This window comes from Zootoca vivipara, chromosome Z1, assembly GCF_965207765.1.
Source record: "Zootoca vivipara chromosome Z1, rZooViv2.hap1.1, whole genome shotgun sequence".
NCBI classification, from domain to species: domain Eukaryota; kingdom Metazoa; phylum Chordata; class Lepidosauria; order Squamata; family Lacertidae; genus Zootoca; species Zootoca vivipara.
In genome coordinates this window covers 51,109,110-51,135,454 of record NC_142583.1, presented here as the reverse complement: position 1 = coordinate 51,135,454, position 26,345 = coordinate 51,109,110, and the positions used below count along the sequence as shown (strand labels likewise).

At 42.3% G+C, this 26,345-nt stretch overlaps 1 protein-coding gene across 2 annotated transcripts in view; it reads left to right on the top strand.

Annotated features, from left to right (window-relative positions):
* Positions 1–21,904, top strand: part of EGF (epidermal growth factor) — a 44,265-nt gene extending 22,361 nt beyond the window's left edge. For both annotated transcript variants that reach the window (XM_035112448.3, XM_088660445.1), the window contains 12 exons: positions 766–914; positions 2,034–2,138; positions 3,856–4,079; positions 7,012–7,179; positions 8,386–8,538; positions 8,938–9,054; positions 9,516–9,641; positions 11,042–11,183; positions 13,560–13,724; positions 16,534–16,645; positions 18,149–18,248; positions 19,735–21,904. In XM_035112448.3, coding sequence (XP_034968339.2) covers positions 766–914; positions 2,034–2,138; positions 3,856–4,079; positions 7,012–7,179; positions 8,386–8,538; positions 8,938–9,054; positions 9,516–9,641; positions 11,042–11,183; positions 13,560–13,724; positions 16,534–16,645; positions 18,149–18,248; positions 19,735–19,739 — 1,566 coding nt within the window. In that variant the 3' untranslated portion in view covers positions 19,740–21,904. The remainder of the gene's footprint in view (positions 1–765; positions 915–2,033; positions 2,139–3,855; positions 4,080–7,011; positions 7,180–8,385; positions 8,539–8,937; positions 9,055–9,515; positions 9,642–11,041; positions 11,184–13,559; positions 13,725–16,533; positions 16,646–18,148; positions 18,249–19,734) is intronic.
* Positions 21,905–26,345: the final 4,441 nt, after the last annotated feature.

Here is a 26,345-nt window from a genome sequence, read left to right as displayed (position 1 = left end):
TTTCTCAATGCACTAACATGACTTATCTCTCATACTTGGCATTTCCAAATTTGTTTCAAAAGGTATCAGCAACCATACCCGCTGTTTTCAGTGTTCAGGGATGAAGGCCACTGTGTATGTAGCCAAAACAGTACCATCAATGCACGAGAGAGGCAGGAGCAGCCTCAAAGGAACCCCATGGTTTGCAGAACTTAAAACAAAAAGAAAAACTGCTGCCCCTTAGAAAACTAAAGGGGGGGACCCTAAGAAACACCCAAGAAAGACTGAGAATGAGCAATAGCCATGGAATGACTGCCAGTTGCCAGGTGGGAAAACTGAGGGGAAGAAGGAGTGGAATGGAGTATTTTGGAGCAGGGGGTAACTAACTGACTTGAGCACTGAACAGGAGCAGTCCGTACTGTAACCATTTGTTGCAGGTCCTTAGTTAAAACCTATCAGATTCCAGAATTATTTTATAGATTACTGATTGTTTCTCCTATTGCAAGTTGCTTGGCTGAAAGAGAAGCACAGGTTATTGAAGAGATGGTATATAGGGCAGTCAGGATTTACTTGCTAAGCATGCTCAGGCTGCAGAAGTCATTCTGGTTGAAGGATAAGTGCCTGCTTATTCGATCTGTAATCATGGGCTACAATTTTGTAATTACTCATTTATCCCCCCCCCCAAGAAATTTCATTGCTGATGGTAAAGCCACTAGATAAGGAAATCCTGCTCTCTAATAAGATGAGCAATAATCAGCTATAAACCTCCTGTTTTTCTCATTACAGATTTATTTTGCTCACACAGCCTTGAAGTGGATAGAGAGAACTAATCTGGATGGCTCAGATCGTGAAAATGTTATCCGCGAAGCAACGGAGAAACCTGAAGGACTCGCCATCGACTGGATTAACCGCAAATTGTATTGGACTGACTGGGGGTAGGTTTCTCTCACACACATATTACAGCAAACTTAATGCTGGCATAAGACAGTGTGGGAAATGAATGACTGGCAAAAGACTGGCGTAATTGAAATGTTGTTCTCAAAGATGCCAGTGTGCTCTTGTGTGCTTAAGGCATAACAGAAAGGCTTCGCAAATGGGAAATGCCATCGCTGCCCAGTGTCGAAGGGTCAGACAGACCTTTTTGCTGAACATTATTCTGCATAGAAGTGGTCATGAAAGGCAGTATCTGCATGAAGAGCAGATCTATACCTTTTGGGGCAATAAGATTAGTGATGGATCCGTGTCCCCTGCGTATATATTCTCTTAAGCCTCTTTTCTCTGAAATTACTACAGAAATTTCTCAGCTCTGGGGCACCATAAAGGAAGGGAACATTTTTTTAGTTAAATGAGGAAATCACAATGGAGTAGGTGTGGGAGACGCTGCACCCTTTTAAATCCAAGGTCAAAGAATTATGATGTCATGCCATGCCATGCCATGATATCATGTTATTAGCATTTAGTGATAATTCTGTGGTGCTTAAAAAGAAGTGTGCGACATGTTATAAGGAGATGTGTGCTATATATCAGCAAATTATGATGCAGGCTAATAATATTATCCCAATGTTATGGATGGGGGTGGATAAGGCAGCGGCTTGCTTAAGACAAACAATGGCTTTTGGGGACTGATATGTGGTTTTTAAACAGGGCAATTTGACTCATAGCTCATGCTCTTTAAAAAGGTAAAGCCCCCTGACAGTGAAGTTCAGTCGCAGACGACTCTGGGGTTGTGGCGCTCATCTCGCTTTACAGGTTAAGGGAGCCAGCGTTTGTCCGCAGACAGTTTGTGCTAAACCGGTTCTTGATCCTGATATAAGCTGTTATAATTACTGTTACAATTATATGCAGTAACATTAACAGAATGCCTGGTTGCAGGGACAAAGCAAAACTGAGAAGGAGATATCAGGAAGGGGGATAGGAGCAATGGAGCAGAACAAAACTGGATGGAAATATAGATGGTACCATGAACTGACTGTAGCCACAAACGAAAAGAGCAACAATTTATTTTGTTGGTAATGAAGTACTGTAATAACTAATCTATCTGCATGTGTACGCAGGAAGTCCCAAATTGAAAGTAGCAATCTGAATGGAATGCAGAGGAAAATAATTGTCTGGGAAGACGTGTCTCAGCCTCGGGGAATTGCTGTCCATCCATTCACTGAGTAAGAAGTGAAACTTTCTTTGAAACTGACAGCAGGAGATGCACAGACTAAAGAATAAAGCCAGTAGTGCAATTAGATTATTTTCGATTCTGGGCTTCAATGTCTTCTTTAGACTGCAATCCTAACCCCATTTACCTGGGAGCAGGTCTTATTGAATTCAGTGGGACTTACTTCTGAGAAGACGTGGTTAAGACTGCAGCCTTACAGGCTCGTTAGATGAAAATGTTTATAACTTTATTTAAAGAAAATATGGTTAGCCAACCCTGCTGTGTTGGGTGGGGCTGGGGGTTGATATTATGATCATTCTGCTGAGTGGGGTTCTGGACCTCTGCCCCCAAATCCTGCCCAGAATGCACCACTGAACAAAGTATGTGAAACTATTATTTTAGATTCATGTTTTGGCATGAATACCTTTACGGAGTGTGTCTACAAAGCTAAGCCACTCAACACAGGGATCATTTCGTTCTTTCTTTATAACCTGCTCTTGTCTGAGTGTTTTGATCCCAGAGAGGCAAAGGAACCAACTCCTAGGGGCCATGGGGGCTTTGGGCCCCACAATAAAATATTTGAGGGGGCTGAGCACAATCTTTGCCCACAAAGTTGATGAGCATTCCCGTTCAAATGACATTTTTGCACTGCATCCTGTGATTGATTATGCAGGGCAGGGCTTATCTGGGCCCCCACAATATTTTATTCAAGTTGGCACCCCTGCAGAGGAGGATGAAATAAAAAAATAGGCATTAAAATAATTCAAAGGGTCTTTTATCCTAGAGCATCTGTCCAGAATGACACCTGAGGTTGCGATGGTCTAATACAGGGAATCACACTCACATGGGAGATAAGGGAGTCACAGCTCATGATAGTTGCAGGAAATGCTTAGCCATGCCATTCATGGGCACCAATAAATGGAACCCAGATGTTACTATACACAGGAGTCAGACCAATTGGTTTATCTGGGTCAGCACTGCCTACATTGACTTGCAGGATTTCAGGCCATAGACATTCCCAGCTCTACCTAGAGATACTGGGGATTAAACCAGGGAATCTTCTGCATGCAAAGCAGATGCTAAACCATGGTTTGCAGTGGCATGGCAACGTTCAATTAACCACGTGGGTTTTTTTGTTGTTGTCTACTTCAGTTAAACCCAAAGGCTTTCCTTACAGCTGTCATGTGATGAACCTGTCACGAGAAAAGCATAATTGACAGTTTTAATCTGTGGAACTGGCACTGTTCTCCAATCATGCCTATCCAGACATGTAGAAGTCAACAATTTTATGATTCTGGTTTTGGCTTATTGTAGAAATAATCATTATTTCCTTTTTTAAAATATTATTTTAGCTCTGTCATTTATTGGCAATGCTAATGTTTGCAAATATAGCCTCCGGTTTACAAAAAAATAAAACAGTCAAATTATATAAATTCTATAGAAATAAAATAAAATAAAAATATTTCTCTTGGTGACCACTGTGGCTTGAAATGTGATTGCAGAAGTTGTCATGTGACTTTTGTTTTGTTTTGTCACAGCTCAAGCATCAGGGAGAGAATTTAACATACAAAATAAAAACCTCCCTGTATAATTGCTTACATTTATATCAGCCACAACAATAAATCCTGTAATGTATACAATGTTTTAAGTATTCCCCACCCCCCTCTTTTTACTGCATGGTGAAAGTGTGTGTGTGTGTTTTTTTTAATAAATCTTTTTCTTCAATAAAGGCAACTATTTTGGACAGACCTAGGGATTAATCCACGGATTGAAAGGTCTTCCCTACAAGGCTTTGATCGTCTCATTATAGTAGATTCCGATTTGCTTTGGCCCAGTGGAATAACGATTGACTACTTTGCTGACAAGCTATACTGGTGTGATGCAAAAAAGGCTGCTATTGAGACTTCAAATCTGGATGGTTCTGAACGGAAAATACTCACACAGAATGATGTAGGTGAGGCTTTGGGATTGACAGTTTTCTGATGATAGATGCAAGAGTTTCAGTGCATTGGTATGCTGCGCATATCGAAATATCAGTGAAAGGCCACCTTTCGAGTTAACCAGTGCATTCTGAATTCTACAGATTGATGCCAGTTGAAAATTCTTAACCCAGTTTCAGGAAACCTGCATATTTATTCTATGCTTTTACTGAAGTTATCAGTCTATATTGTGAACTGCTTTGAGCAAATTGGAGTGGAGTGGGTGAAAACATACGTACGGTATATTCAAAGATAACTATGGAAATAAGCTGCAGTTTTGCAACGGGAAAAGAGAAATGTGTAATAATATGAGAGGGGAACAGGCTTTTCTTTTTTTAAATGGAAAGGTTTACAAGAGACAACTAAAAATATACAGTAACTAGTTCTTTGCTGAACGTTCATGGCATGTTGTTCTTTTTTGCTACAAGCATTGCCATTTCAGACGGAAACCTTTTTCTTGCAGTTTGTTTATCAGCCTACAGCCATTCTTTCCCTGATTTGTTTCCTTGTTTCAGTGCTGCTTGAAAAGAACTTCACTGCTCTCACTTGAGTTGGGAATAAGGGAATATGTCCCTATTCCTCTGTCAGCTGAATCGAAGACCACTGGCTTGCTATGCTGTGTCAGTGCTTGTATGACAAGACTTTCTGAGCTGGCACAGCTTTCCATTTGTGTGCGGGTAGTCAGTTAAAGACCCCCCGAGTCAGTCACGACTGGACCTAATGGTCAGGGGTCCCTTTACCTTTACCTTAGTCAGTTAAAAAGGTAAAGGGACCCCTGACCGTTAGGTCCAGTTGCGGACGACTCTGGGTTTGCAGCGCTCATTTTGCTTTACTGGCCGAGGGAGCCGGCGTACAGCTTCCAGGTCATGTGGCCAGCATGACTAAGCCGCTTCTGGCGAACCAGAGCAGCGCACGGAAACGCCGTTTACCTTCCTGTCTGAGCAGTACCTATTTAGCTACTTGCACTTTGAGGTGCTTTCATACTGCTAGGTTGGCAGGAGCTGGGCCCGAGCAACAGGAGCTCACCCCGTCGCGGGGATTCAAACTGCTGACCTTCTGATTGGCAAGCCCTAGGCTCTGTGGTTTAGACCACAGCACCACCCATGTCCCTGTGAGGTAGTCAGTTACTCATGACTAATTGGGCAGTATGTGGCTGTGCCTCATAGAGACACACATCCAGATGTACATTCCACTGAAAGTGGATAACAAATGTATACTATCCACATTCAGATTTGCATCTATGGATCTGCCATCTGTGATACATAGCTTGGCAAGTCGTGCAGCAGGGTGAACTGGTGTACTTCAGGCAGAACCAGGAAGGAAGTATAAATGAAGGCAGGAAAGAAGGAGCTGGGCTTCATTTTATGCTGCAACGGTCTTGGGTTGTCACCATTATTCTCAATTGGCTATGCCCAGTCCACATCCCCATTCCCCTTTTGCCCCAACCAGTCAACAATCTGTGACTAGAGCAGGACTAGTTAAAATGGGTGGAAGTTACAGGAGTGCGGGTTTTGGTGGAACATCAGGAGGAACGCCTTGACACTGGAACATGTTTCCTAGAAGGATGGTGAGCTCTCCCTTGCTGGAGATCTTCAAGTTGAGACTGAGCACCCATCTGTTGGAGATGCTTTAGCTCTGGATTTCCTGCTTTGAGCAGGGGCTTGGACTAGATGACCTACAACACCCTCCTCAACACTATCCTCCTATAATTTTCAGCATTAGTGTGGTTGCCTTGGCAATGGGGATGTATTCCTTTCTACCTTTAGCACCTACTTCATTGCAGTTTTACACCCTTTTGGAAAGAGTTGTGAAAAATCTTGGAAAACTGTGCATGTTCTTTCAGGGGAGAAAATGCTCACCCCACGACAGCCCCATTTTGGCTCAGCAGTACCATTAATATGCAAATGCTTTGACTGCAGATTTATTAGAGCAAGGATTCTTGCTGCAGTGCTACTGCCATCTACTGTTGCTCTTGGTGTTGTGATCTGTGAATAATGAGACACATCAATTGCAAGAACAGAATGGCTTTGCATTCCTTTTTGTTAAGAGGGGCTGAAAATATATCATAAAATTATAGCTCCTGATTTGGACACGGAAAGGTGTTGTTGTTGTTTTTTGTCCCTCATAAATTGGCATGGAATTAGATCATATGAAAACAAAAACAACTGAGTTAAAGAATTAAGTCTGTGGTGAAACTCAAACAATATGATTGATATAGAATCATAGGACTGGAAAAGGGATACAAAATCATTCACCCTATCCACTACCAAAAGCTCAGTTCTCTGTTCAGTTTACCTCTAGCTGCTACTGCAATTAACTTTGGCCATCTCAACCACGGTGTGCCACAAAGCAGAAATGCAACAGCAAGGTAACAGCAGCCTAAAAAATGCCACAGAGAAGAAAGAGCAGCTGACCTCCTATCCGCTGTGCATAATGCAACATGCAGCAGTTTTGAACTCCAGGAAAGTTACTTTGAACAGTGGAACAAGCTGTCAGCATATTTGTGACATTTCCTTCCTTGGAGGCTTCTATGCACTGAATAAGTTCTTGGTGGTGGATCAGGGATCGGCAATATGTCATGCCATGCCCTCCCATGGCAGCCAATTTTTTTACAAGCCCCCCCACCCATGACTGCCATTTTGTGACTGGCATCCAGAGCACTTTCTCAAAATTCCAAACACCCTCAGGGGTCTCAAAAGGTTGGCAACCCCTGCTGAATGTGCTTCCTCGGGAAAAGAGGTTGAACTGGGTGACCGGTGGGTTTTGCCCTATCTATGACAACCTTTGATCTATATACAATGCTAAGTATAATGTGAGGAATAGATGCTTGTGTGCATATTCATTGGTGTTTTCTTCAGTATGCTGGTGCAATGGAATTATAAAGAGCATACATATCTATATTTTTAGGCCATCCATTTGACATAACAGTGTTTGAGGATCACATTTGGATCTCTGACTGGGCAAGGCCTTCGTTGCTGAGAATGGACAAGAAGACTGGCCTAAATAGGGTCCGACTTGGGGGGAGCATGTTGAGACCCTCGTCATTGATCGTCATCCACCCCATATCAAAACCAGGTATATTTCAAGGGTTAGGCAGCTCTTTTCCTATTAGCTCCAGCTAACAGGGCCTATTAGGTAGGTTGACTGAATGAGCAGCAGAGTGGTAGGCTAGGTATTATTTGGCGAATGCTGTAGATAGTGAAGAAAGAGATGAATCCCTGGTGGCAAATGAGCTAGAGACCAACAACCCATGTGTGAAGTATCTTCTCAGTTGAATGTTGTTGCTATTACTCTGAATTTTGTGAGTGTCAGAGGAATCCCGTGTGAAATAAATATGTGTTATTTCACAACATGCAGACCCCTGCATGCTATTACTAGCCTGTTTGGTCCCAGAAACAAGCTGCATTTGCTTTCTTTTATAAATTGGAAAGCTGCATATACGACTGTGATATTTGCTCATCACCAGTCAGCTATGCAAGAAATCCAATGCATTGACTTTACACACATGAAAGGGCTTTTGAAGACAGCCCCTTCCCCCTGCAGCCCCTGAAAATTAACATTATGCAGTTGGGGGACTCTGCAGAATACGGAGGAGGAGAATGTAGGGAAAGAATGAATCAGCAAAAACGGCCTTTTCTCATCTACTCTTCTATAAGCATCATCACCATCACCATCACCAACAACAAATTTACCCACCCTTCAGCAGGAAGTTCTAGGGAAGGTTATAACATTTAAAATTGAAGAATTAAAAACAGTACTATCACAGGATTAGGGTAGGTCCTGAAAACACAAATCTCAGGTGTCAAGAGCAATTTAGGGGCTGCCACAGAGAATGCCCTCTCTTGGGTCACCCTCCCAAATTTCTGAGAGAGGTGGAACTAACTAAAAGGCCCTCTCTGCTGATCTTAACACCTGAGAAATTCTATAGGGAATGAGCAGTCCTTCAGATATTTGGGACCTTGGTCATTTAGGACTTTAAACACTAATGTGAGCACATTCAATTAGGCCTGGAAACAAACTGGAAGTCAAAGCAGCTGTTTTAGAACTGGGGTTATGTGGCAACCTCGGCAGTAATCTGACCACCACATTTTGGACCGGCTGAAATCACTGAGTCATCTTCAAGGGCAGCGCCATGTAGAGTGCATTGCCATATTCTCATCTGGAAGTCACTGGTGGAGGCATGTGCTGGATCAAAAGCCCTTCTGAGTGCGCGAGCCCCAGTTGGATGCCACCCTAGACCTAAACTTCAAAATGCTTTGAGTCTTATTGTTATTGTTTCAGGTTGCAGATTCACATCCAATGCAGGAGTGCTGACTAACAAGACATTATTAGCCCTGAAAACACACCACCAGCATCCTCTGAGTTCATACGGAGATAGCAGAGGAGATGGACAACAAATGAAACCAATGCTGACTGCTGAAATCGTGGTGTCTAGTAAAGATTGCAATTTCCTATTTCATAACTCCAGGGGGTGGTTGATTCACCCAGCAATGGGCAATTTGGTTTCAGACAGATATGCCCTGAATAGGCTTAAGAACAACTATTGATGTTAAAAGGCAGGGAGTCCCAGGGCATATCAAACACAAAAATAATTCGTTGCAAGTATATTTGAGGACATGTTTCTGCATAGCAAGAAAATGGAGGAAATCCAGGTTCAGTGGTGGAGAATGTCCTAGTAGGGAATATCATTTTAGGGGGTGAAATTTTTGCAAATTTCTTCAGTGAGAAGTGTATTGAAAGGTTGGCTCTAATTAATTTGTCCTGAGTAATGACCTATTCTGAGCACATGTACTATGAACAATGAGAATGAGCATGCTTTGTTTTGTGCCACAGACCAGGACAATTGCATATGGTTGGGATGTGATATCAACGCCCAGTGCATTTTGAATGAAGATGGCACTACTTGTCAATGCCAGGCAGGGTTCCTCATGGAAGGCCAACTTTGCTATGGTAATTTTAGTGTCACGTGTTTATTTTATTTTATTATTTTATTTTATTCATGTGGATATATGTATACAAGTTTTAAGGACTATTCGGCTCTCCCAAGGAGATGTACATATTTACCCCCTCCCACATATAGAGTTGTATCCCACTAAGAGGAGACCCATTTAAATCAATGGGCTTAGGGTAGTCAAATCCATTGATTTCAATGGGTCCATGCTGAGTATGACTTAGTTGGATGCGACCCACATTATACAAAAAAGCAAATATCAGTGGTCAGGGATCATGAGAGTCATAGTCCAAAACCGAATGGGGAGCCAAGGTTGAGAAAGCTTGATCTAGACTTAAAAACAGTTACATTTTCGAATGCAGTCAACACTGTTTTCAATCTAGTTCTTACCCAAAAAACAAAAAACACCCCAAACCCTTTCCATTCCTTCTCACAGCTTTTAACCTTGTTTCTGTTGTAGATGTTGATGAGTGTGCTTTCGGCATGGACACATGCGATCGGAGCTTGTCGACGTGTATCAATACCGAAGGCAGCTACTTTTGTGAGTGCCTTGTGGGATATACGGGAGACGGGCTTCGTTGCTCTGGTGAGTGGATGGAAGGGCTGTTCCCGCTTGCCCTCTAAAATCTTGCACATGGGATGATTTGCTGATAATCTGCAAATGGATTTTTGTGGCAGGCTTCTGAATGACATCCCAAATCGAACATGAGCTATTTTTCTTAGGGTTGTAGTGATGCAACTTTGACCTGTTGATTCTGCATTCTATGTATTCCCCTTTTGTGGTACAGTCTAGCCCAGGCGTAGTCAACCTTTTTATACCTACCACCCACTAATGCATCTTTCTTGATGGTGAAATTTCCTTACCGCCCACCAGTGCTCGATGGAAGGAGGATTCAGCTTGTGCCGTAGAACCCCCTACTGCCCACCTAGAATCCTGAAACGCCCACTAGTGGGCGGTAGAGACCAGGCTGACAACCCCTGGTCTAGCCTGTACCACTAGGCAGCTCTACCACAAACCTTGCTTTTCAACCTCTAAGCTAGTGGGTTAGGGCTCCCCCCACTAATTAGAAGATAGATTTTCCTTGCAACACGCATCCAAATATTATGATGTAAAAAATAAATTTAAAAATGCATCAATGTGTTTGTAATTTCTATATAAACTAGCCTTTAGGGCCTTCTGTGCCAAAGCTAAACTTCTGAGCTCCAATTATGCTCTCCTTTTGATGTGTGCAGCAGCAACACTTCATCTATATGTAAAGCCTTCAGTTGCCGCCTTGTGAACTGGATGTTTTCTTCTCCTTTTGTTAGGCAGATCTATTGGAAGGGGGCGGGGTGGGGGAAAGAATGACCCGACGGAGATTTATTGGAAATCATTACCATGCATATAAACGAAAGCAAAGTATTGAGTCAGTTATAATACTCAGCAAATAATTTTATGTTGGTTTAATAGTCATGAGATTCAGAGTGCTGACATTTACAATCTGAATACATTTAAACCCATGTTCGCAATTAAGGCCAGACTCACTGATCCCCACAACTAGGTCTGGCATTATTCTATCACTATGCTGTATACTGCTTTTATTCTCCCAGTATCTCAGGATTTTGTTCTCATTTCATTTGTAGCCTGTGTGCTGCCTTTCTATGTGACTACTCAAAGTAGTACAGTAGAAATGACAAGCTACGCCACAAAAATCATATTGTCATCTTAGAAGACTTTGAAATATAATTAAAATAAACAATTATAACAATTCAAGAATCCATTTCGCATATAGTAGTGTGAGATCATAGGAAAAAAAGTTTTTATTTCTCACATTTCTTTTATCTTGAAAGCCCTCTAGGTCTCTTTACTGGTTCTTAGAACTTCTCTTCCATGACATCGCAACTCCCCTGCATTATAGTATAAATCACCAGCTTGTCCAAACCAGTTCTCTCTTTTTTCCCTTAAAAAACCCAAAACAAAAACAATCGTGGAATACTGTGTTTCAGAACCTGCCATGTCTCCTACCACTGCAACACGCGATGAGTCCACCGTATCTGAGCAAGAAAGTTCTGCTGGCTGCCCTCCATCTTACTGTCTCCATGAGGGAGTTTGTGTTTATTTTTTTGATCTGCAAGCTTTTGCATGCAAGTAAGTGGAGAACTCTTGTGCTGCAAGGGCAGTCAAAGACATTTTGTTGCCCCCATCCTGCAAGTATCATAGGCAAGTTGAGTTATTCTGAAACCTGAGGCAGAAAATCCCACAAGCACCTCTCTTTCTCCATGGCAGTAAAAATACAACCACAATAACACATTAAATAACTAACAATTTGCTGCCCGTTCATGACATCCCAAATTGGCTACCCGAGGCAGCTCTCTCACTCTGCCTAATGGCAGGGCCGGCCCTGCTGTGGGTTTTCCACTTGTTGCAGTGGGAATTCTTTTGTCCATGACATCTAATATTTTGGTTGGGGCTCAGTGGAATAACATCTAGGTTAAACAGTGTTGCTGAACATGTTAATAATATATTAGTGTTTAGCAGAGGCATAGGGGGGGCATAATTTGAGCCTATAACAGTCAGCCATTGGGCACATTCACCAAACCTCATGGAGAATAAGCACATAATTCTTCTGTGAAGAGGGAATTGTGATCAGCCAAGCAGCAGGAAGAAGGGAGGTCTGCTTTTTTTCATGTACAGAATTCAACAGAGATATTGACCAAGAGAGGCACACAATTCCCACTACATGAAATGATTATATGTACATTCTCCATGAGAACGCCCCCCCCGTCCCAAGTTAATCATCTTAACGATGTCAAGATGTGTGATATCACCAACAACAGTTAAGAATTTAATTCACTTCCAGTAATTTCTGAATTTCCTTTCCTTCTGACCTCCCTGTTTACAATTCACTCCTGCTCCTATGCTTGCAACTCAGGATGACACTTCATGCATCTGATTAAATGGAAAGATTCTGTTATAATAAATATTTTCAATTTTTTGAAAATAAATTCACACTAGGTGGCAGTGTTTCACCATTCTTCACCAACACATGCACACTCTTGGTCCCACAGAAAATCTAGCAGGAAATGCACACGCACGCACGCACGCACGCACGCACACACACACACACTTCTGCCTTATGTTTCAAGTAGACAAACTACATAGTTTCTGACTTACTTTGGGAAGCATGCCTGAGATATAAAGTTATTAATATGGCTCACCAGTGTTTAGATATCAGCATACAGTGGAACCTCGGTTTATGAACACCTCAGTTTATGAATTTTCGGTTTACGAATGCTGCGGACCCATCTGGAATGGATTAATTCACTTTCCATTACTTTCAGTGGGAAAGTTCGCTTCAGTTTATGAACGTTTCAGTTTATGAACAGACTTCCGGAACCAATTACACCCATGCTTCGGGTTAAGTACGCTTCAGGTTGAGTACTCCACGGACCCGTCTGGAACGGATTAATCCACTTTCCATTACTTTCAATGGGAAAGTTCGCTTCAGTTTATGAACGCTTCAGTTTAAGTACTCCGTGGACCGCCTGGAACGGATTAATCCACTTTCCATTACTTTCAATGGGAAAGTTCGCTTCAGTTTATGAACAGACTTTCGGAACCAATTGTGTTCATAAACCGAGGTACCACTGTATATATGTTCCTAGCCTAGTGATATAAACTATCTTGTAAAGCTGACTTAATTCTTCAGATGTGTGTGGTGGTACTGCTAGATGGAAGGTGTGATGAATTTACAGAGCTCAACAAAAGTGAGGGTGCTTCTAGACGGTAGTTTAATATTACAAATGGGTAGTTCAGATATTGCAGATGGATCATTGGCAACAGCTACCCTAAAACCGCTTCTGCTGCAAGGAAGGCAATTGTGAGCAAGCAGCAGCTTGCAGCGGGGGAGAGACACTGTGAATAATACTATTTCTGTTCTCCTCCTTGTATGTTTAAGTAGTGTTTGAAAAACCCCAACTAATCAGCCTCATCCCCAAATTCATCTGGCACTAGATCTGGGGTAGGTGGTCCCAAGGTTGGCACAGGGTGGGGGGCAGGCTTGGTCCAATCCAGGGTCCACAGGGTGGATGGGGCGTGTGTCTGTGCACAGCCATAATTTTAATGCCAATTCTGCTGTGGCAAAAAATGTGTAAGCATGAGGAGCGCCTTTCCACAATCAGCATCCATCTGCAAACACCCTTTGTGTTTATTATTTGTTCATGGCTTCTCTGCACAGTATAGTTTGGAGTAAAATTGGCTCCAGAGGGTGTCTTTGCTCAGCAGGAAATAGCTCATTTTAATTTCCTTTCCTGGTGGTTTCAAGAAAACCTCATTTTAAAAGTGCTCCACTGGCTGCAGTTGACACCCTCCTGGAACCATTAGCAAAGCCCACAATGATTTTGACTGCTTTAGATTACCCCAATCCAAGGTTTCTGGAATGGCTGGAATTTGGTGGAATTAAACCATGATGGTGATCTTTGCAGTATTCTCCTTTATTGGCTGCTGTGTCTCCTCGTTTGACAGCTGTCCCAAAGGCTACCTGGGAGAGCGCTGCCAGTTCAGTGACTTAGAGTGGTGGGAGCAGCAGCAAGTGATGCAAAGAAACAACCAGAACATGATCACTGCAGCTTGCTTGGCCATGTTGCTCCTGGCCTTCCTCCTTGGAGTTGCCGCTGTCTACTGCTACAGGTAAAACTATCTGCAAAACCTGCCACAGTGCCCCTCCAGACAACCTATTTATTGAGCATTCACCCTGAGTTGCTTGCACAAAGCTTACACAGAAGTTAGGTTATACCCAGTCTTTACCAAGCATTGGTTCCGATTTGTTTGTGGCCACTTCCACCAGCTCCATCTAGCACAGCCAGTGGCCCAGGATGATGGGGGTTGAGGACCAATAATACCTCAAGGCAGGGATATCACTATTAGGTGAGCAACAGGCAGCAATGATGCAATAAGGTTGGTGAAGTATCACAGCACAACTCATAATGTGGAATGCTGTCTGGAGGGTCCATTAAAAGTCCACCATTAATGCACTACAGTATTATTGCCTCAATGACATACATACACCCACAAAAATGCATCAACTTAGAGTGGCCCTGAGTCACCCAGTGCACTGTTCTCATGCAAAGTTACATGCATACTTTAGACTGCATGCGAGCTGCTTTCATACATAGTGCTGCTTTCGTGCCTCATAGATTTCTGTGGCCTGGTTTTAGAGTACTATAACGAAAACTGATCGCTGATTGTCCTGCTTTCACCACTTCCCAACAACCTGAGTGATTGATGTGGAATCACTACATGACACTGAGGCTACCAAATTGGTTGGTGAACTAGCTCTAAAACTATCATTTTAACAACACTGGAAATATTGGGGTGTGTGTGTGTGTATTTGGGTGCCTTGATTCATGTACTCTTCTTTCTTCTTTCTCCTTCTGCAACCTGTTCTCACTTAGAAACAAAAATAAAAAGTCATTGTTTTGCCCTGATTTACTTTCCTCCTTTACCAAATGGTTTTGATCAATATAACTGTTTATCTTGAAAGCAAGTTTTCAATTACATGCTCGGCTGGGTTTGTACTACAGCTATTAGTAGCCTAACTAGATCAAAATGAAACCACTGATCTAAATCCCCCTTTAACTGGAGTCCAGAAACCAATATTTGGATTGGGATTGCTATTTCATTTTTGCTCATACTCTGCTGTATTTTAAGACCTATCGATTAAGTTCCATGAGCAGGTCAGTAAAAGTCCTTCCCTTCATCCATAAAACATAAACTCATCTTGCCCCTTAATGTGAGGCTTGCAGGAATAAAAAATGAGCTGCAGGGATAAGACTTTTTAAAGACCAAGCCCTACAAACAAGACACACACACACACACACACACACACACACACACACAGCCAACTCTCCTGTATTTACCTATTCAGAACATTTACAGGAGGGTACTGCTTGGTCCCTGCTCCTGCCAACCTAGCAGTTCGAAAGCACGTCAAAGTGCAAGTAGATAAATAGGTACCACTCCGGCAGGAAGGTAAACGCCGTTTCCGTGCGCTGCTCTGGTTCGCCAGAAGCGGCTTAGTTATGCTGGCCACATGACCCGGAAAATGTACGCTGGCTCCCTTGGCCTATAGAGCGAGATGAGCGCCACAACCCCAGAGTCATCCGAGACTGGACCTAACAGTCAGGGGTCCCTTTACCTTTACCTTACTGCAACCAAAGGTTGCCATGTGGAATACTCTTGTTCAGACATGCCATCTTTAAGGATACTCCTGCTTCCAGGTTCCCCAGAAATAATTAGCCAGCATTCTGTGGGCAGTGAGCATGTTTAGTCCTCATTGGGGGGCCCTGGCTTGTTTTCTTCTTCTAAAAAAATGTATTTCTAAAAAAAATGGTTTACACTAAGCCTGCTAAAGCTCCATCTTGTGTGGTCATCATGGTGCTGTTTTGACTACATAAGGATGCACATTCAAAAAATTAACTCAGTAGGCTTTGGAAGGATGAGCCTCTGTGCCAGTGTAATCCATAGCTAGCTAAATGGTGCTACACTCAGGTGGTTCTTTATGGGAAAATGTGTGCTGGATTCAAGAGTCCAGCCTCCCAATTTTTATAACCCACAATTCGGCCAGCATTGGGGGATATGGACACCATTTCCCAAAGATTCATATCGAAGGGTATGGCATTTGAAGGTGGAAGAAACCAAAATGGTCAAAGGCCTGGAAACGATGCCTTATGAGGAACGGCTTAGGGAGCTGGGTATGTTTAGCCCGTAGAAGAGAAGGTTAAGGGGTGATATGATAGCCATGTTCAAGTATATAAAAGGATGTCATATAGAAGAGGGTGAAAGGTTGTTTTCTGCTGCTCAAGAGAAGCGGACACGGAGCAATGGATTAAAGCTACAAGAAAGAAGATTCCACCTAAACATTAGGAAGAACTTCCTGACAGTAAGAGCTGTTCGGCAGTGGGATTTGCTGCCAAGGAGTGTGGTGGAGTCTCCTTCTTTGGAGGTCTTTAAGTGGAGGCTTGACAGCCATCCGTCAGGAATGCTTTGATGGTGTTTCCTGCTTGGCAGGGGGTTGGACTGGATGGCCCTTGTGGTCTCTTCCAACTCTATGATTGTACGATTCTAGTGGCATGCTTCTGGCAGGGGGATGGCCACTTCAGAGAGCAACCACTTTTGCATCTAACTGTAGGTTGAATTGTGTCCCAGCTTGTGGTGCCCTACAGATGCCGCTGCACTACAGCTCCCATCATCTCTGAACTGGCTGGGGCTGATGGGAGTTGTAGTCCGCCAACTTCTGGAGGGCTATCCCATTGGCTACCCCTGCAGTATTGAGTGCCAACTCATCAGCTGAAGAGCAATGCTAGATTACATTGGTTCCTGGTAGTGATGAAAGGACACTCAGCTGCCAAAACAAATGGAGTGTTTGAGCTGTGTTGCGTGGCCAGTATCCCTTTCCCCTGAGGGCGTCTTATTTTTTTGGCTCCTTTCTCTTTTTCAGTAGACACAGGAGGTTTTTCAAGAAGGAGCCATACATAGAATCAACACAAGAGACTAGCAGCAGCAGCAGCGCTGACAGCAGGAACACGAAGCTCCCCAGCAACGAGCCGCTGGTAATTCTATATTAACACGTGGAGTGGTGAGAGAAGGAGAAAGGATGAAAGGGATCCACTTGAGATTATCCATCAAATAATTCACATCTTAAATATATTAAATAACTGCTGGGGTCATCAAGTGCTTAGCTATGAACCCCAGTTCCTCTTACCTCATTGTTATGTTATCCTTCTAAGTTCACAGCTGCCTGGGTGCGTTGTGGGCAGGAGACAGTGTTATTGTTAGCTCGGCACACAACAGTTGGAGGGGATGTGTTCTAAATTAAGGAATACCGATGTGATGACATGCCTGATTCGCACAGCAGAGATGTAAATGGGTTTTGTTTCTTAGAGACCGAGCCTGCAATCCCGAAACCAGTTAGGCATGCTTGCTCACCACCCAAGTCCAGGAGTCCGAAGCATGCTCAAGCTGGTACCAAATTGCAGCTCACAGATCCTGTGTGCTACCTAGGGATGTTTGGTTTGGAAGGGATGAAATGCCTTTGCATCAGAAGCAGCTTTGTATTTATTTCGGCAGCTGAGGAGTGAAACAAAGAGAATGATAAATGAGCTGATGAGATCACCTCATGTTCCTTGTTAACTTTTACATGGAGGCCAGTTTTATACCACCCTGACAGAATAAAGGTGCCTTAATGGTGCATTTTGCACCAAAGGTTTTATTTTACGACCTGCATTATTTGTGGCAATAGGTGAAAAATGTAATTTGTCATCTCATCTAGAACTTCTAGAACCAGAATGATGTATTAGAATTGCAACCACCTTGTTTACGTCAAGCTGTTTGTTATCGCTGAATAAGGCTGCCCTTTGCAGTAGTTCCTGCTGCAGTTAATCTTGGCTAGTAATATAATTGTCATTGAGTATGAGGGTTAATTAAACATCTAAACAGTGGACTGAGTCAATAAAATCAAATCTAACTTAATCTGCTGTGATGTATTTTTCACTGTTGATTTTCTCTCTGCTGCGTTGCTTTACTTGATAGTGAAATTATTAGCAGCAGTTGGTAGGATCCAAATCTGTTAAGTTTTTGTGGCTATGCCTTGAAGTAAGTCCATGAAATAATAATATTTTTTTTAAAAAAATGGAAACCTGGAGAGCCTGTGACTCTCCATATGCTGGATGGCTGAATAAGTGGCAGTCCATATGTTGCCACACTCCAACTTCCATCATCTCCAGCCAGGGGGATGGGGATTGGAGTCCAACATCTGGAGAGCTCTTATCTCTGCCATATTTAAATGACAGGTAGGTAGCCGTGTTGGTCTGAGTCGAAGCAAAATAAAAAAATTCCTTCAGTAGCACCTTAAAGACCAACTAAGTTTATATTTTGGTATGAGCTTTCGTGTGCATGCACACGAAAGCTCATACCAAAATATAAACTTAGTTGGTCTTTAAGGTGCTACTGAAGGAATATTTAAATGAATGAGCCCCCTTCATTTCAATAAAGCTTGCATATAAGAACGTTACGTGCTTATACAAACTCACATGTGCACATTGCCTGTTTTGTAGTTCATTGTAATGGCATGTGATGACAACAGTGAAGGCAGACCCACTGATGGAACGGACTGCGATACAAAAGATCTTGATTATTTCTGCCTTTCAGAACCCTGTGAGTAGATTTTCTTTATTTTTGGCAAATGTCTTTACCTTAAAAGTATAGCAAAAGGAAAGATAAGCAGAGCTTTTCAGGTCAGATTCTTCAGTTGTCTGCATAGTTTGAGTACCATCACAATCCTTACTTGGAACTACATGAGAAGTGACTTCTGAGAAATGGCTGCCTTGAAAGTAGGGATGGCTGATTCGGTCAATTTCAGCTCCTTTCAATTTCTCATCTTCACTTCAGTTCTTCACTTTTCCATGTGACTTTGCATTAAAAACCAAAGAACTTGAGGCTACTGCCACTGCTCACGCTAATCGACAATCCCACCTATCCCTTTCCCTTTCCACCCATCTGTCCAACCCCCTCCCTTTACACCTCACCCACCCCCTTGCCTATCCTCTCCAGCTCACCCAAAGACCCACACTTCTGGCACCATCCCTTACATGTTAAGTATAATTGCACTCTGAAATGGAGAATGCCTGTATGTTGCTAAGGGTTTAACGTTGGAGAATTCCATTGGAGTATGTTCATGGCCACCTCATGAGAAGAGAAGACTCCCTGGAAAAGACCCTGATGTTGGGAAAGATGGAGGGCACAAGGAGAAGGGGACGACAGAGGACGAGATGGTTGGACAGTGTTCTCAAAGCCACCAACATGAGTCTGACCAAACTGCGGGAGGCAGTGGAAGACAGGCATGCCTGGCGTGCTCTGGTCCATGGGGTCACGAAGAGTCAGACACGACTAAACAACTAAACAACAACAAAGCTAGAAGAGGGCTCTCTGAGCTTCTAGCTGAGTTGATAATCAACATTAGATGTTCTCTGCTAGCAGTCACGTGAGTGTTTAACCTTGAAACATGTGATTAAGGTATTCAATTGCAAATCTCCATTTTGAAAGGTTTTTTTTTGTTCCCAGGCACAGGGAGAGAAAGATGTGATAAGATGCCTCTCCAGCAGCTGCATACCCTTAGGCTGGATGCAGTCTAATGCAAGCTATGGGAGAGACAGAGTTTTGACCTTTGCTCTGATCCTAATTGTTATCTATATATCTAAAAAGAAGAAGAACCTATGCTTGAATATGTATATCCTTTATATAGCTTTCTGGGTGCATCATTGATGGTTTTTGTACCTGTTTTGAAAAAGTTCTGGTTAGTAAAGCTTTGAATAATATTTATGGGTCTGGACATTTTTTATTCCAAAAGGATTCAGTTTTTATGCATCCAGTTGCTTCAAGTTATACAATACTGTATTAATATCTGCAATATTGCATCATACCGGCTCTCAGAACTGCCATTCCTGTCTATTTCTGGAGCCGTTTGCACACGTGTTAGATACATAAGAAAAATTGGATCAGAATGAAGGTCCACCTAGTCCTGTATTCTGTCACTCACAGTGGCCAATCACATGTCTATGGGAAGCCGGATATGAGCACACTAGCCTTTTCCTGAAGCTTTTTACACCAAGAATAACTGTTCTCTTTTTTTCTTCTTGTCCAGCTTGAGCAAAGGAAGTGTGGTCCACCAATGTTGGCAAAGGAAACAACAGATCTGGCTTCTCCCTTAGAATCTGTCTCCAGCTGCCTGAAAACCTTTGCCTTTGCCTTGTAACTCAGAAAATGACTTTCAGCTTCTTCAGTGGAATGCCAGCCCTAAACACCACCAAAAGTGATCCTCGCTCCACATCCTCATACATCAGGATGGGCGAATCTGTCAAGTTTTCCAGTTTGTTTCTCCACATCAGTTTGCAAAAAGAAAAGAAAAAAGTATTTTTGCATGAATTTCTTCCACTACACACATATTTGTACGCAGTTTTGACTAATATATCAATTTTTGTGCAATATGACATCTTTGTGCATTATATTTGCTAATATATACATTTCTAGGCACATTTCTGTGTAGACACCACTTGGCTGGAGAACTGCACCAGAAAATTCTCAGAAGTGTAACTTTCGAAGGCTGGCTGTCAGTGCCTGTATTCTTTCAGAAAGTGTGAATTAGGTAGGTTCACTTTATATGTGAATTCTGTTTCTCCCCCATCCCTACTCACACAGCCAGTTAATGAAAGCAGATTCAATAACCTTCCAGCTATGCCTTGTTATGTAACTGGAATGTGTGATCTTTCAAAAGAACTATTTTATGAAAATTAATTTGCATGCATGTATAACAAAGGTTTTTTAAGGGACCCAGGTGGCGCTGTGGTTAAACCACTGAGCCTAGGGCTTGCTGATCAGAAGGTCAGCGGTTCGAATCGCTGCGACGGGGTGAGCTCCCATTGCTTGGTCCCAGCTCCTGCCAACCTAGCAGTTCGAAAGCACATCAAAATGCAAGTAGATAAATAGGAACCGCTACAGCGGGAAGGTAAACGGCGTTTCCATGTGCTGCTCTGGTTTGCCAGAAGCGGCTTTGTCATGTTGACCACATGACCTGGAAGCTATACGCCGGCTCCCTCGGCCAATAATGCGAGATGAGCGCGCAACCCCAGAGTCGGTCACGACTGGACCTAATGGTCAGGGGTCCCTTTACCTTTTTAACAAAGGTTTAAAATATTATCCCCCCAACCCTGTCCCCAAAAGTACTTTTCTATATATGAAGTTGGCCAGTATTTTTAATGCAGGCGAAAATAGTTTTCTGGAAAGGGAAATAATGCAGCTTTGGAAGGATTTCCAAAGAGGTTGGAAGGTTGCATTTGAAGATGGGAGATTCACATATTACATGCCCCAACTCAAAAACAACAATCCTGGATGAAGTATTAGGGCTATATTGCAGGTTCTTCACCTCTGCCTTATTGAAATGAATATGAGTTTATGAGCTGAAGATGTTAGAAAAGCTTTTTGTACTTGTCCCGACTATCATTTATCAACCCTATACATAGTTGATCACATGGCATTGATTAGGAGGCTAAGGGCTCCCCGTCTTGTGCTCAATCAAGCACATTCAGGCTGAAATGGAAGGAACCATTTATCTTCCAGCAACTGCTTGAACCACTTTTCTGAGGCCAACGCTGGGAATTCTGGTTCTATATATCATGCACACAGCACACTGCAGAGAGAGAGAAGGGGCCACAGGGATCTGTTGAATAGCAAAAGGCTGCTCCAGTGCCTTCAACAAAAGGTTATTTTAAAACTGGAGGAAAATCAATCTTGGAATTGATTTTGAATAGAGCTACTTCATCTATATTGCCTCTGTGAAATCTACAAGACAGATTGCATAAAAATGGAGAGGATTTATATTTATGATTTACATACATATATTTCCAGATTATAGTTCAGGACATAATTAAAACTAAGAGCTTTAGGAAAGTTGGGCTGCAATCCTATTCTCATTTACCTATCATCACTTACCTGGGAGTAAATCCTTTTGAAGTCAGTGAGACTCACAGAGCAATCCAAGCTATAGGAAACCAGCATAATTTGTGCAATTTACCCCTATTCCAAATTTTTGTAATTTACCCCTATTCCAAATGCCAGCTACTAGGTAATGCTACCCAACTCAAAAGCTTGCTCACTATTTTTGTGATCTTTTGGTTCGTATTGATGAAGATATTTCACTACTGTGGGTTTTAAATGTTACAGATCAATAGCCGAAAGCACTCATATATATGCTAAAATGTTTGTACAACTTATCTGCTTTAAATGTTGTTGAAATAAATGGAACTGTTGATGAATTGATTCCCAAGTTTAGTTATTCTGAACCTAATTTGCCCCATATGGCCATTTCACTCCAGCTGTGCCCACTTCTGCTATCAGGTGACTGATTGATTGACTGATTATATAAATGCGTTATTTTTCATCTCTCTCTGTCTCTGTCTCTCTCTCTCTCTCTCTCTCTGCCACACCCATCTATATCTTGGAATATTGTTCCAAGTAAACAATGTTGAAGTTTCCAGTTGAAACCTACCAGTTAAAGAACTGTTCTAGTGACCTTCATGGGGTATTTATCTCTCCCCCCCAACACACACACACCCAAGATGCTGTGCCCCAGTTTGGCTTTGTAGCTGTGTTATTACACACCACCCACTTCACTAAAAGAAAGTCCCTGGGTCTGGATAACCTCTTTAAACAGTAGCTTTTAATGAAAGATTTTCAACAATGGGTATAGCAGTGCAGTAGCTTTCCAACAGACAGAACAGAAAAGGTTGTGGTGATCCATTGGAAGATCAATCCTTGGAATGTAAAGCAACAAGGAGCTGAGATTTAAAATGTGAAATGTTACTCTTTCCACATGTATTTGTAGAAAATGGATACGTTTCAAGTTCTTTCAATTATAAGCCACGTCTTCTCTCCCTTTCCTATGCAGATTGTGTTACTTATTTGAACATCACTTGTTCTTCAACAGGTCACCCAGCTAAAATCAGGAGGATTTATATGTGAAACAAAACCATTCACTGTTTTTAAAGGCAGCATTTCAAAGAAGTTCTTGCAGACTTCTCAAGGCGCTGGGATTTGCACTGAAAGCTATTGTAGAATAGCGTGTGTCATTTGCTGCCACCTAGAAACATTATTTTCACATTCAGGGATTTCATACTAGATTAGAGAAAATGAGAATGGTCCACAGATATCCTATATAGTCTCTAGATGGGTCCCCTCAAACCCCACCCCATCTCTTAGGTAGGGGGTTGTCTTCTACAGAAAGAAAAGCTGCTAAAAGAGGCCAAACCAGTTTTTGGTTAAGTGAATGGCTCTAGCCAAGTATGTTAAGTATTACCTTTTACAGGTAGGTAGCCGTGTTGGTCTGATGCAGTCAAAACAAAATAAAAAAATCTTTCCAGTAGCACCTTAGAGACCAACTAAGTTTGTCATAGGTACGGTATGAGCTTTCGTGTGCATGCACACTTCTTCAGATACCAAAGAATCTGAAGAAGTGTGCATGCACACAAAAGCTCATACGTATGACAAACTTAGTTGGTCTCTAAGGTGCTACTGGAAAGTATTACCTTTGTTGTGTTAAACTGGGGCAAAAATGTTGCATAGGAACTAAGAGATGGAGACCCTGGCTGAAGGTGAAGTTGTGGGTCTGTGGATGGAAGAAAACAAAGGGTAGTCAGATTGGTAACTGGAATCTGGAAAGAAAGGGAGGGATTGTGGCCCTCAAAATGTAATGGGGACCAGTACCTGTTAGAGTGCTAATGCTGTGAACCACTCATGCTGTATATATGTGCAAATAAAACTGTATATATTACAGGGACACTGGAATGTCAAATACCCTTCATTCTGTGGAGATAATAACCCACAGTATGTGTGGAGCCCTTTGCAGTCTCTTACTGCTCAGGGACTGGGGTCTGCCCCATAACAATACTAATAGCAAATTCACTCTCAGGATGCTTCTAGGGTTGTATGCAACACAACTCGGAGCAGACCAACTGAAGTTAATGAACCTTAGTTATGTTCATGAATTTCAGTGTGCCTACTCTGAGTCAAACATAGTTGAATAATAATAATAATAATAAATTCCCCACCCATCTGGCTGGGTTACCCCAGCCACTCTGGGTGGCTCCCAACAGAATATTAAAAACACGATAAAACATCAAACATTAAAAACTTCCGTAAACAGGGTTGCCTTCAGAAATCTTCTAAAAATCAGATACCGGTAGCTGTTTTTTCATTGACATCTGTTGGGAGGGTGTTCCACAGGGCGGGCGCCACCACTGAGAAGGCCCTCTGCCTTGAAGACCACCCTAGATCCAAAACAGCTCCAGCCACATACATAAGTGAGGGAACAGTAGGCTATGGGGAACCCCAGGATGTGCAAAAGTAAAAAAGTAAAGCCCTTTAGAAGGAAACCTTAAAGGGAGGCAGGGATCCCACATAGATCAGTGAGGACTGAGCATGCTCAGTGGGCACAGAATGTTGATTGACTGCTGGGGAAGGAGTATTGGAGTATCCTAGAAAAGGATTGGTTCAAACATTCCAGTAGTGTTCCCGATGGCACCATTTTGTTGCAGGTCCTGCTTTCTTCCTACAATGTCTGTCTTGCTGAGGACAATGGGGAACCTTTGTGCATGAGTTCAGTGTGTGGAATACAGAGACCAGATCACAGCTGCAGTATTTGTACACGTGGCTTAGTAACAGCAAGAGAGCTCTTTGCCAGTTACGTTGGGGAAGCAGGCAACCTGATCCACCACCAAGAAGCATAGAGAGTCCATGGATTTAGGTTGGTTTAGTTAAAGTCTCTGTAAAGCTAACTAAACAAAATCAGCTTAAGTCCACATGCCCCAGTTTAACTATTCTGTGAACTGGGTAGCTGTTGGATGAAATCCAGGTAATCTGCCTTAAGTGGCTTGGGGGATCATGAGTTCTGCTGGCAAAATGGAAGGTTGTCATAATTCCCAATGAGCTGCACGTTAGATTCCCAGTTCTGTTAATAAAAAGTGGATAGATAGACAGCAACGACTGTCACAAGTATCCAGTAAGGTTGTTTGGGTTTTTCTCCGAAACAAAGAAAAACATTTCTAGTGAATGGGAACAGTGCTGAGTGATACAACAGGATTAAAAGAGAATGGATTGTTTTCACAATGTTTAGCTAAAAAGTGATGCTCAGCATTGTTGTTTTATTAGTAATGGCATTCATGGCATTCATGTTTTGCTTCTCAGAGGTGTGCTTTAGATTGATGGGAACAGTAAGAGAACACCTTGCTTAAACTGATGTTTTACAACCCAAATTCTGTACACAAGGAGCACTTTTTGCCTGTAACAACCCAGCAGTGGACATGTGAATCGCCTGTTCTTCTGAGATCTGTAAATTCATAGCAGATGCGATGGAAGGGAGGCAGGCTTCTCTCTCTGGGCATCGTTCAGGGCCCAAATGCACCCTTCAACAGGACCGTTTTACAGATCAATTTCTCAAGGTCATAAAAAATAAATGTAAACGCTCTTGGAAGAGTCCGTTAACATTTGTACAGCTGCATTATGCATAAGTCTTACCCTCTTAGGGCATGGCTAAACTTTGCTAGATTCCATTAGGCTTTCCCCATTTTATGTTGCTAAGAGCTGGCCAAAAATGAAAACGAAAAAAAGAACTCAAACTGGCAAATGCTGGTTGTTTCATAGCCTTTGCTGAGATCTTCTCTAGACATTTTTAATAATACTGCACAACCTTCCTTGGAGTTCTATTCCTGCATTCCATTTCAGGGCAAAACTATGTATAATGTGAGAAGTTATTATTTTATTCTTCTGAAATGTTTTGTTGTTTGCCGTGTTGTTTTTTATTGTAATTATCTGTATGTTTTAATAGATTGTATATAATAAAAATGTATAATAATAAAAGTTTTAATTCTGTTAATGTGTAATTGGTTTTTTAAATGATCCCTCCTATGTTTTAGCTGCTCCTATTTTATCTGTAAGTCCCTGTCAGGGGAAAAGGCAGGGGAAAAACAACAACAACAACAACAACTGACCCATTTATAATTTAAATCAGAAGTGGGGAGATTGTTTTGAACTTCAGCTGCCAGCACCCTTGGGTCAGGGATGAAGAAAGTCTAATTTAGGGTTGACATATGTCCGGAATTTCCCAGACATAGGCGTCAACCAACCGTCGGCAACTGTGTCTGGCTGGGAATCGCTGAAACTTCCATTTTCTTTGGCCAATATTTTTTTAAAGCTCAACAAGTTTTCTTTTTTTTAAAAAAAAAATCACAACATCTTGAGGGCTCACATCTTCCCCACCCCCCAACTGAAACAAAAGCAGAGGTGATCATCCAGCAAGTCCCAGGATAATTTGTGAATTCCCTGGAGCCTAGGACAAAGAGCATTTTTCAATTCACTGTACCCTGCAGGTACATCCCCTTGGTAGGATGGCTGCTTAATTATTGACACCTGAAGCACCTTAGCAACCTGGGAGGGATTTCTTTGAAGACTGAAGCAAGAACTGGCATCACAATGGCTGAGGAAGCTCAAGTGAGTTTTCAATTAGCCAAAGTAGTTCTTTGATACTAGAAACCAATTTTGCTTATATTTTCAACAACAGCAAAGGGGTTGGGAGGAAAAGAGAGAGAAGAAAGTCTTTTGTTTCTGTACCTCATTGCACAAGTCCTGTTAGGAGAGAGGGGCCGTATTGTTTGTGAATACAGTTTATTCCCAGTAACGCAGTACTGTAATTACTATTTGTGCATC